The 12379-nt window shown below is 34.9% G+C and overlaps 1 protein-coding gene across 4 annotated transcripts in view; it reads right to left on the reverse strand.

Annotated features, from left to right (window-relative positions):
• The window catches only part of LOC107041670 (LIM/homeobox protein Lhx5), a 55055-nt gene that overhangs the window by 40315 nt on the left and 2361 nt on the right, over nucleotides 1-12379 (reverse strand). For 3 of the 4 annotated variants that reach the window (XM_015262319.1, XM_015262318.1, XM_015262317.1), the window contains exon 2: nucleotides 5673-5865. In XM_015262319.1, the coding sequence (XP_015117805.1) occupies nucleotides 5673-5845 (173 nt within the window). In that variant the 5' untranslated portion in view covers nucleotides 5846-5865. Of the gene's footprint in view, nucleotides 1-5672; nucleotides 5866-12167; nucleotides 12217-12379 lie in introns of those variants that run through there. The other variant, XM_015262316.1, reaches the window with a different exon arrangement.

The raw sequence follows: 12379 nt of genomic DNA on the forward strand, positions 1-12379 counted from the left end.
AAATATTGAACTGAAATTCACAACTTCCATTAACCTTCTACTCAAATTATGGAGAAATCAAAGCAATACTTGATATTTCAACCACGAGATTTCCTGAAAGTTCGCTGGAAAAGTCACAAAATTCCAAAATATTTTAACACCAAAAAAAAAAATTTGAGTTTTTTTTTAAATTTTCTTTTAAGAAAATTAACACAAAATTTTTTAAACTGTAGTGGCAAAAAAAGTGCATACGCGTCCTCAACAATATGAATGGATATGCCTTCTAAGAGTTCAAAACATGTTTAAAAAAAAACATTTGTGAAGCGCCAGTGACCCTGTCAGTTTCCCCGTCTGTCACAATCGTTCCCCCCAATGAGGATAAAGAAAAAAATCTCCAGATCCCGTCGAGTTTATACAAATTCAAACGTCTCATATCGCCAGCGACCTTCCTGGAATGGTTATAGACGGGGCAACGACGGCGTCTAGAATCTCCATCTCTCTCGCATATACAGAAAAACCGTCACGCCCAACGGACTCTCACGAGAGAGGGCCCAACGCGTCACGGTACATTTATTATATTTCCACGTTCTCAGCGTCCCGGAGACGTGTGTGAGGATAGGGCCCCCCCAAGTAAAGTTGCGCGCTTGGATTTCTCAGTGTTTCCAATGCAAACTCAACGGGGGAAAGAGAGAGATAGAGGGTGAGAGGGACGGGACCCTCTGGAGAATTGATGCCTTCGAGAGAAAAGAAACTTGGGAACGGTGCCGCGGGAGTTTTAACTTCTCGCGCTCCTCAGTCGCGTGGATCTTTACGAGCCTGTCTGGCCACGACCGGTTATCGTTCTTTACCTCCCAGTCTTTTTTTTCAACCCCCTCGACAACTCATTGGATTTTCTGTTTAATATTCTTTTCATATTTTCGGAGTTTGATTCCGTCGGACACTTGTCCATTCTAACTTTTCCCACATGTTATGGGACACTGGGAATTCTATTCCAGTGGATTGGAAATGTTCTTTGAGTTTAAGGAATTTCCTACAGTTTCATTATCAATGAAAATTGTCTACATTGCTTTCTTTGCAAGTAGTGTTTTTCTATTGAGCATTATTTTTCAGCTGTAACAAGTGGATATTTACGTTTTTTATAAATGAGTATAGTTGTTGTTTTCCTATATTATGAAAATCCAAACCGACTTGTGGTGATGGAAATTTGGTACTCGAAATTGAGACTCCAAAATTAAGGGTCACGAGGGTCATATTAAGGGTCCGAATTAGTGATTCCGCAAGAACGCATGAGAAACAAAACAAGATAAGAGCACTGCTGCAAGAGCGAAGACAACAGATAGACTTTTCTCTTGTTAAGAAGAACACAACAAGACAAGACCCCACGTACGAAATGCCAGTGTTGTAGAAACGGGCCAAGCCTGGCACAAGCCTGGGCTTGCCAAGTCTGGGCGCCCAGGCTTGGACCGAGGTTCGNAAGTCAACAAGAGGCAAGGGAAAACAAAAGATATGGAACAACAGAAAAAATAATTAATCAAAAAATTTGTCAAAAACTCTTTATCCATCAATAACACAATGTAATTATTGGGACACTGGGAATTCTATTCCAGTGGATTGGAAATGTTCTTTGAGTTTAAGGAATTTCCTTCAGTTTCATTATCAATGAAAATTGTCTATATTGCTTTCTTTGCAAGTAGTGTTTTTCTATTGAGCATTATTTTTCAACTGTAACAAGTGGATATTTATGTTTTTTATAAATGAGTATAGTTGTTGTTTTCCTATATTATGAAAATCGAAACCGACTTGTGGTGATGGAAATTTGGTACTCGAAATTGATACTCCAAAATTAAGGGTCACGAGGGTCATATTAAGGGTCAGAATTAGTGATTCCGCACGAACGCATGAGAAACAAAACAAGATATGAGTACTGCTGCAAGAGCGAAGACAACAGACAGACTTTTCTCTTGTTAAGAAGAACACAACAAGACAAGATGGGAGACAACAAGAGGCAAGAGAAAACAAAAGATGTGGAACAACAGAAATAGTATATTTCGATACAAGTGCGACGGGGTGGTAACGAGTGTGAAGTTGGCGGCCCGAGACGAAGCCGAGGGCTGCCAATCACACGAATTAAAACACCCCGTCGCACGTGTATCCGAACTATATTTTTTGTTAGTGATGTTACGTTCAGCGAGTGCCGAACTGTGCCATTTTTCGTTTACTAGTAAACGAAAAGTATTTTCGTTTACAAGTTTCGACTTTTCGTTTACTAGTAAACGAAAAGGCACTTTTCGACACGGGCTGAACGTAGCAGCAGTGACAAAATAGTATATTTCGTAACGAGTGCAAAAAAGTGTTTTTTGGCGAGTGGGAGGTTTATATCACGAGCCGAAGGCGAGTGATATAATCCCACGAGCTAAAAAACATTTTTTCACGAGTTACGAACAATATTTTTCATCACAATATGGCGGAAATTGGACTTTTAGGCACGCTCCGCGTTTACATTGTTTTATTCATCAATAACACAATGTAATTTTTTTAATGACACTTTACCTACCGCTGGATATTGTAAAGAATTATGTATTCCTCGATTATATCAATCTTTCTTCTTGAATAGCGCAGCTCTCATGATTGGAGCTAGGGGAGATAAAAACCATGAATTCATGCACAGTAAGTACTCAACATTTTTGTTACTTAATTGACTCCGGTAGTTTCTGATAATGAGACCAGCTTTTGAAAACAAAGTTCCGGAAAGAACACTGGATACACAAATTGTCAAGTAATCACAAACCAAACGTGGAAAACTCAACTTATTGATCTCACGGAATTAAAAAATAAAATTGTCGAGTTGCACAAGAGAACACAAGACACGACAAGAGCGGAATTTTCTCTTGCTAATTGGAACAAGACAACATAAGAAAAAAATGCTAAAATTACAAGACAGTACAAAACAAGGCAAGACAAGAATTACGTATTTATTGTCTTGTCTTGCGGCATCACTAGTCAGAATAAGAGTCAAAATAAGGGTCACGAGATTACGGATTATAAATGTCAGATTAAGGATCCAAATAAGGGTCATGAGGGTCATATGGGGATCATTTATGGAGGTTGGCGAGCAGAACGAGTAGCGGGCACAGCATTCGTTCTACACAGAATTACATGAGGCTCCGGTTTTATCAAGTGAATGTTACTGAGTAGTGTATATCTTTGTCCAATAAACACTTATAATTTCCATAGAACAAATGAGAATTCCAAAAGTCAACTACAATTTTCTTGCCCAAAACTGTGTTATTGACAAAACTAAATAATTTGGAGGGGAAATTTTTTAGGGAAAAAAAATATTCTTTCCTCACCAACGTATTCTTTCTATGATATAAACGTACGGAGATCTCTCAAATCAAATGATTGTCGTAGAATAGATTATATTCTTTCCTGCCAACAGTTCGAATTCTTCTAGGATTTGGCATGATCACGAGAAAACTTCAATTTTTGTGAAAGATATTAAATTGCCTTCTATCAAGTTGGTTAATTTATCTCAAGTAAATCTGTTCCACTCCATCAAATATTCTCACGTGGAACATAGTCTTTTGGCAGAACTAATTTTTTCTCTCAGTGCAGACTTATATTTTTTTTCTCAGTTTGATTATTAATTGGGGAGAACGTAAAACGTGCCATAGTTTCGTTATTCAACGAAATACCCAGTAGCTCTCATAATGAATTTATTAGTCTACTAATGCATTTTTCATTGAGGATGCAAAGTACCTCATAAAGTACACAGCCACCGTGCGTTATGCACGCCGCTCGCTGAGTGAATGCAACAACTATCAAAAAAGGGCACGGTTTCACACAAAGAGCGTCATTCATCAATCCTGAGTAACTGCAAGTGCAACATCACTTTTATGCGAACATCTATCTTGATTTTCCACGACTTCAATACTGCTTTTTCCTCATTTCCATGAATATCTCATGACTCAATGGGCATAGAATATTTTAAAGCTCAAGGTTTGATTAACAGAGAAATTTCTAATGCCATTCATTACTGTCGAATTAATTTCCCGAGTTGAAAAATTTTGAGGAGAAAACCAAGATTTGATTTTTAGGGACATATCACCATTTTTCAGGGACTAATCCCTAATTTGCCGGAATCTACACTGAGAAAAAAATATGATTCTTCTGACTATATTCTATCACCATCGCACTATAGTCAAAAAGTCCTCAACAATTTCTCATGGGTTACGGTAACTATGGCCGGAGAAGTGATTACTATAATGGAATGTAGTCATTGCTACTATTTTATAGTTCTACTCGCGATAGATTTGTCGTAGTTACTTTTGAATTTTGGTTAGCTTAACTGCATTTTGATTTGCAAAAATTACGCTTGTGAAGTTACTACAATGTTATGTGCCGCATACAAAAAAAAATCGTATCGTTCACCAAAACTGCCTCAACTATTTTTTTACTGTAAGTCGAACTTCAGATTTTTCTCTCAGTGAAGGAAGAAAACATCTCAATAAAAATATTTTTTCATCACGCTGTGACGAAAAGTGAACTTTGCGGCACGCTCCGCGTGCCTAAAAGTCCAATTTCCGCCACATTGTGATGAAAAATATTGTTCGTAACTCGTGTAAAAATGTTTTTTAGCTCGTGGGATTATATCACTCGCCTTCGGCTCATGATATAAACCTTCCACGAGCCAAAAAACTCTCTTTCGCACTCGTTACGAAATATACTATTTTCTATCAGTCCACTGAGCGTTTGAGTCAATAAATAATCCATCCGTTTTACTACATTTTTCTTTCAGTGTACCCAAAATAAGTCCTCCCTCCTTCCCGCCAATCACATTTCTCAATCACCTCACGTTGAAATCCCTCCAAAAGCGCTTGTCAAAAAAATAAAATAGTCAGAAATTTCCCATTCTTTCCACTCCATGTAATGCAGTAATCACCTAACCGATCCACTCACAAAAACGAAAGTGGAATGGACCAAGATCGACTTCATAACTCGACTAATAAAAAATCCATAAAAATTGGCCTGAATAACACCGAGTCAGAGGATTACGCCGGTTGTTGAAGTGTTGCCTTTTACGAGAGGCCAACTCCCACGAAAATGTCAAGGTCTAACATATATATCGGCTCTCTCACTCGGCGGAATTCCTTTTTTTCTTCTTCAAAACTCCAGTTCGATAATTTCTCAAACGACCTGGGGATTTTTTTTAGTGGTGGGGAAGTTATTCTACGTGTGTCGTAAAAACGTCACGGTGACGCCGACAGAGAGTCACACTTACGGCTTTAGCCGCTGTTGAGTCCACTGATGAGGATAAAGATATATTATTGAGGGGAGGTATAATATCAGGAGTGCATGATAAATCTGATTTTATTGGGGTATTTTAAAGAATGAGAGAAATTTTTTTTGATAAATCACTGGAGCTGTTTAGCAACAAAAAATGACCACCCATGATCCGCACCAGCTGTATAATCCGACCTTTTTTTTATTTTCATTTTTCTGGAGATTGTTTATGAATTATTTATGATGTCGCAATTATCGAGCGTGTTCAACGTGTCCGGGCGCTAGTCTACATCGTAATTACGATCGAACATTGTAAGGGGGCACTCGCTCGTGAATGAGACATGAAAAACAGGGGGATATGGATAATGGGAATGGTGGCGATGGGGGAAATGGGGGATTCGTGCATTTACCTGAAGAAGTCGTTCCTGCAGAAGATCTTTGAGTCTCGGGAGAAACACTTCTCTGAGAGCTCCACCTGACAGTCGAAGCATCTCACGCAGTCAGTGTGCCAGGCTCGCTCCAGCACATTCACCAAGTATCTGTCCAGAATTGGCTTTCTGCATCCTGCACAGGTCAGGAGCATTGCCAGACCGCTGCACCTCCCTGTATTAATGAAATTTATATTTTTAAAGTATTTATGGCGGGGTGGGCATGTAGGAGGTGAGACGGAGGGGAATCTACTGTTCTCTCACAGAAAACCAATCGCTGATAACAAAAACTATATTTCAATCACAAATTTTCAATCCATTTCGACCATTTTCATGTTCAAAATGGTTTTTTAATAACTTTTCTATTTTTTTCCCCACATATTTCAAACCTTCTTTTATTTTTCTAGCTTGTCTTTTGGATAGTTGGAACATAATTAATGTGGATAGAAAAAGTGACGTTGCGCCGTTCGAGGTACAAGTTAGCTGTTTCACTCAGCTGTTATGTTTCTTCATGAGTTTTTTAATTATCTCTTCTATACAATTATCCTATGCCATTTGGATCATTCTTTTGTGGTCCTCCATGAAAGCTCCACCCGAGTGCGAAATTTCAGGAAAATGGCGACTTTTTTTCTATTTTTAATATTTGTTTTCCGAATTCCCATAAGAGACCGTATTAAAATGCATTTTTTAGAAAAATTTCTGTGTTTCTCCCATGCTCCTAGGCTATGTGGGATATTGCATTAAGGTTTTGAAAAAATCAAAGAATGCATTAAAAATAAATCATCAATTTTTTGACTTTTTTTCGATTCCCCTGACTCCTTTATAAATACCTTCTTAAAAATCCTCTCGAAACAAGAGAATCTTCTTCTGTTGGAATAGTATATTTCGTAACGAGTGCAAAAAAGTGTTTTTTGGCGAGGTTTATATCACGAGCCGAAGGCGAGTGATATAATCCCACGAGCTAAAAAACATTTTTTCACGAGTTACGAACAATATTTTTCATCACAATGTGGCGGAAATTGGACTTTTAGGCACGCGGAGCGTGCCGAAAAGTTCACTTTTCGAAACCGTTTAGTGTGTGTAATGTGGTTGTTTTACGCACAGTGTGCGTAATCTTCAGAGGTCGTGCGTAAAGTGAATTCTCGTGCGTAAAGCTTCGCTTTACGCACTCGAAATTTACTTTACATACGACTTTGAACTTTACGCACACCGTGCAAAAAAGCAACCACTTTACCCCCATTACGTTTCCGAACACTGAACTCGGCAGGTACACGGAGAGAAATATTCAATAAAAATTACGTGTCTTTTCCGTAATTCCGGAGCGAAATCCGGCTGTAGGAAATTTTGCGGAACTGTCACGGAATTTTTCCAGAGCGTTCCGTAATTTTTATCTGAATCTCTTGTGAAAAATTACGATACCTTCATTTAAATTTTCTGAGTCGATTCCGTAATCGTTGAGCGAATTGTGAGTTCCGTAATTTTTACTGAACATTTCTCTCCGTGTATTACCTAAAATAGGATGTGTTACGCATGCGTGCGAAAAAGTGGTTCTTTACGCACTTATAACACACTATACTATTCTTTCAGTCCAAGATGGAAATTATTTATTCAGAGATTTCACGATTTTTGAAATTGGCAAGAGAATATTTTCTTGTATCAAGTAAACCTTCGTTGTCAAAAGTAGTATTTCTCTCAGTGCAGCAACTGACATTTGCATTTAATTCTTTTCAGTGAGGAAAGAATAGACTTTTCCAGATCTATACCGGAAGGAAAATTGAATTGAGAAATTCCGAAAGTTAACAAAAAAAAAAAAGATAATTGGAAAAAAATTGAAGTGACGCATTATCTCTGGCTCAAAATCATAATAGAATCGAATGTCGTACGTAAAAAATGATTTTAAACAAGTTTGGGAAGAAAAATGAAAAAAAAATTGAAATCACTCATTGTCTCTAGCTCAAAATCATTAAATAGAATGTCACGTAAAAATTAGAAAATAAATGGTTTGATTTATTCCTCAAAATTTAAACACATCTCCACCGAGTGGGAGAGAAAATATTTCTCATGAATTTAAAGTTCACCCAGAAATCAAAATGAAAATAATAATCATTTTCATGATTAGTAAATACTAAACTTTGATAAAAAAAATAAAAGCCATCTGAGTGTGGAAAAAAAAGAAAAAAATTAATGCAAATAAACAAAATAACTATCACCAAGGAGACAGCAACCTCCAATATTCCCCTGCGTAAAATCCACAATTTATTAACAGTCTGTCAAATGCCAACAAAAGCCCATCTCGTTAATAACATTAAGTCACAACCCGGCTTCCACGAACAACTCAGACATTTCAAATATATTTTTTTGTCCCATCAAATAAAGCAAAACGCAACAAAAATCAAGTGACGAATGGCCCGTTCCGGAAGAACGCTTCAAAATATGCAACTTCATCTCCAGGAATGAAGAGAGAGTGAGAGACAGACCCACAAAATTTGTCACTACCGAGCCCACACACGTGTTACTCCCTCCCCCTGGTTCACTTTCCGTGAAGATGTATTTTCGCGAATTAATTAGCCATATTTTTTGCTCAATCTCCTCACTAATGAGCGTTTAATCACTTTAGATAAAAAGTCATTAGAAAAAACTCTAGAAAAAAAGGATTGAACGAAAAAAAAATGAGCAATCGAGTGTAAAATCGACAAAAAATAGTTGAATTATCCTGGGCAATGGATTAATTAATTAATGCGGTAGCCAATTAACTGAAGAAATTATTGTCTGTAATAAATCACGTGAATAATTAATCCCGCACTCATTACCATTAATTAATCGCCTGGCATTTTTTTCACAAAAATTATTGCAAGCATCGATTGAATGTTAATGAAGTCAATTGAAAAAAATTGATGAAGCAGGGAAATGATGAATTTGGTTTTGAGTGACAGTAATTATGTCCATACATTTCTCTCACAATAAAACTCATCTTTATAACACAACATAAATGTCACATTTAATCAATTTAGGTTCAAATGAATCTTACTAATTCATTCGTGATTGTCTACACATTCTGTGGTGGACTTGGAATGAAAATTCTTTGATTACTGATGACAAATTATGGTGAATAATATTAATAAAAATTGAACAATTGAAACATTCGGAACATTTGGATTATAAGTAATTACAATTACAATGAAAATAAAAATATACAAAAATTTAATTGAATATTGCATTTAATTTTATCTGAAATCAAAATTTCGTTGCAATTTTGAATGGAATTGTCAAATTACATGCCAAAATCGAATTCTGATAAGTTCATTATCAGAAATATTTTGTTTAATATTTTGATAAGTTCATTTTCTCCAGCATCAGTTTTTGAGAAATCGAATGCCATCTCAAACAGAATTCAAGGGAATTCACAAGATAAGACAGAAATGTCAGAACTTGATAGAATTTTCAATAGAAGACCAATGTTAAGAGCCAGCCATAATTTTTGATTTTCACCTAAATTCTCCTGAATTTTCTAAAGGGTCGAGAAATAATTGGAGTGAAATTTGTAGTTTTCACTCATTTTCTAATCATTTAATAATAAAATTAATGAAATGGTTGTTTTGGTTGACAAAACACCGTAAAATTTCCTTGGCAACGTCACTTGATAAAAATTTCTGAAATTTAATTTGTAAGAAATTTAGAAAAAAAAATTTCATATATGAACTATCTTTCCGGTCCGCAATTTTTCCCCCACAATATCGGAAGGTCCTAACAAAAAAGATCACTTCCCTTAGATCTAAAGGTATTCAATTTATTCAGTTTTCTCGTTGTTAAAATTTCTCTACTGATTCCGTCTTGATCCTCATTCAATGGAGCAGCACTGATCATAAAAAGGGCTGAACTACAATACGTTCAATGACATTTCCCAAGGCGCAGTTCAATTGCACTAATAGACATACACTGTTAGGAAAAATTTTTAATTTCAAATTTCACTGAAATTTTCATGGAGTTCCAAAATTTTAAGCAACAGAGAAATAAAAATTCCCTAACTTTCAGAAATTTTCAATAAAAGCGTCAATGTTCACTATAAAAATACACTTAATTTTCAATTAATTAAAAATTCAGAAGTAGATTCACCTGAATTTTTCTGATTCCTATTAATTTACATGGAATAATCGCAATGACATTTACAGATTCTGAGTGTAAGAAAGTAGTTATTCAAATTCAGAAAGGAAATCTCTAAAATTCAGCACCAAAAACCTACTTATTTCAATTGAAGGACTTGAGTGAGAAAAAATTTTCAATCAAAAACCATTGGGTTCTTAAAAAAAATCAATATTTCCTCAAAATCATCAATTCAAGAACGAGAAGATTTACAATTTGAGAATCAGCATGTTCTTGATTCAAAAGCCATGAGATTTTATTTTTAAAAAAACCACAAGTTCTGAATTTCTTCACAACAAGAAAAACGTTCCTCAAAGCAAGCAAAGCAAAGTTTACTCTAGACTTACGTAAAAATTATTGCACATTAAAACTTTCTCTGATTTTATGAAAAATTTTCTTGATATAAGTAAAAATTTTCCTTATTTTCAGGATTTCTTACTCGTTAAATTTTAGTGCAACAAAGTTTGAAATTCAGAGGTTTTTACTGAAAGCCAGAAACTTCTTTTTCTCTGTGGAGGCAACCAATTTTATTTAAGGGGAGGTTCACCCCGGGAAAAAAAATTTTTCCTTTTTCGAGAAAAAAATTTTTAAAACACTATTTCCCGCGTGATTTTTCCTGAGAAATCTGATTTTGTCCATTAAAATTGTCTCCGTCCACTCAAGATTAGGGATTCAATTTTTTTAAATCGAAAAGTCAACTTACCACTAATTCCCAATGTATTTTTTTCAAAATAGTATTTTGAATACGACAGCAAATTTTTTGCTCCTTAATTATTAAAAAAACGGGAGAAGATACATTTTGAAATTTATATGTTTATCAAAATTTCTATTAATATCTCAAGAAAAAAGTAACTCTATATTTAGTGGTCCTCATACATATGTACCTAGTCTTTTATTACTTTATAGTTAAGAGGACTCCTTTCAGTAATCCACGTTTCGCCAACGCATTTCCTCCCTAAAATTCGGATAGGTGCATTTTTTGTACGGTTTCCATTAATTTTTCATTGTTTTAATGGAAATTAACTCATTCTAATTAATACTCATAACAAATTTTCAATGGATCCAACCTAATGGATCCATTGAAAATGACGAATTTTTTGGTCGACTAATAACTTGATGTATCTTCCGCATTTTTCATAATTAAGAATCTGAAATTTGTGATCATATTCAAAAGACTATTTTTAAAAAAACTACGGAGGGGATTTTTTTAAAATTGTCATAGACAAATTTTACCTACAAAATTGGATTCCTCCGGAAAAATCACGCGGAAAATACTCCTTTTAAATTTTTTTTCTGGAAAAATGAAAAAGTTATTTTTCCGAGAACATTCCCTTATTATTAAAAAAAATGACGTGGAAGAAGTCTAATTTTTTCCTGCTCAACTACTAAATTCTTTGAAATTGCAATGAAATCGTCACTTGATAAAAATTTCCAGTTGGAACTTATTAAAAGTACACCCAGAAAAATTATTTATTTGAATCAAATAAAGTTTATATTTTTCCCAATTGAATACAAATTTCTATCCAAAGTTTTGTTTATATTAAATAAATATGTTTTCACCAAATGATTTTTCATCTAAATAAATTCTTTATTTATACCAAGCAAACATTTTTCTTATATTAAGAAAAATTCTTTATTTGAATCAAATAAAGTATTTCTTTTAATTAAAAAAATTTTTATTTGATATTAATCGTTCATCATTGCTTCGAGATGGTAACAAACTCGAAAAAGATACAAGGAAACACATGCAATAATTATTAGGGGCTGTACATATATCACGTAATACATTTAGGGGGAGGGGGGAAGAAATTTCTGTTCCATGGTTTCACTATCAGGTAGACGGTGGTGAAAGGTCGTAATATAGTGGAGTGAAAAGTGTAATCAATTGAATCACAATGATTCTAGAGAGCTCAAATGGTCCAGATTCCACGTTTCCTCGATTAGGTTCATACGACCTTTTTCCACATAGCCCACGAATATTTAAAACCCACTTTCAAAATTCTTTCACAAAGTACATGAAAATGATTTTCTCAAAATAAATAAACCATTTACTTTAAATGAATAAATTGTCCATTCGATTTAAAAAAATAATTTATTTGAAATAAATAAATTGTTTTTTTTATTTAATAAAAATTTGATTTTAAGTAAATGAATTGTCTGTTCAATGTAATTAAATCCGATTTTTTGAAACAAGTAACCAAGTTTATACATTTATAACAGAAATATTCTTGAAATAAGTAAAAAATTTCAAATAAATATTTTTATTTGATTCAAAATAACCATTTTTTTGTGTGTACCGGAAATTTCGCCCCAAAAATAATCATTATGTGAATTAACCTCTTTGCCCTGTTTCCAAATGCTTCTCAAGCTCCTCTTTAATCGCCATATCTGTCCTCACACGATGAACTTCAACGTTTCATCAATTTTCTTTGATGCTTAACAACTGTTCCCTAACGCAGAGCCAAGGCACTAAGGTACTCCCGGTGGTTTTCCAACTTTGAAACTGGGCGGAGCCTACTTCTTTCCCCCCCCCCCCCCCCCCCCCCCCC

Source organism: Diachasma alloeum, unplaced genomic scaffold (genome assembly GCF_001412515.2).
Source record: "Diachasma alloeum isolate Michigan unplaced genomic scaffold, Dall2.0 Dall_scaffold_00371, whole genome shotgun sequence".
NCBI lineage: Eukaryota > Metazoa > Arthropoda > Insecta > Hymenoptera > Braconidae > Diachasma > Diachasma alloeum.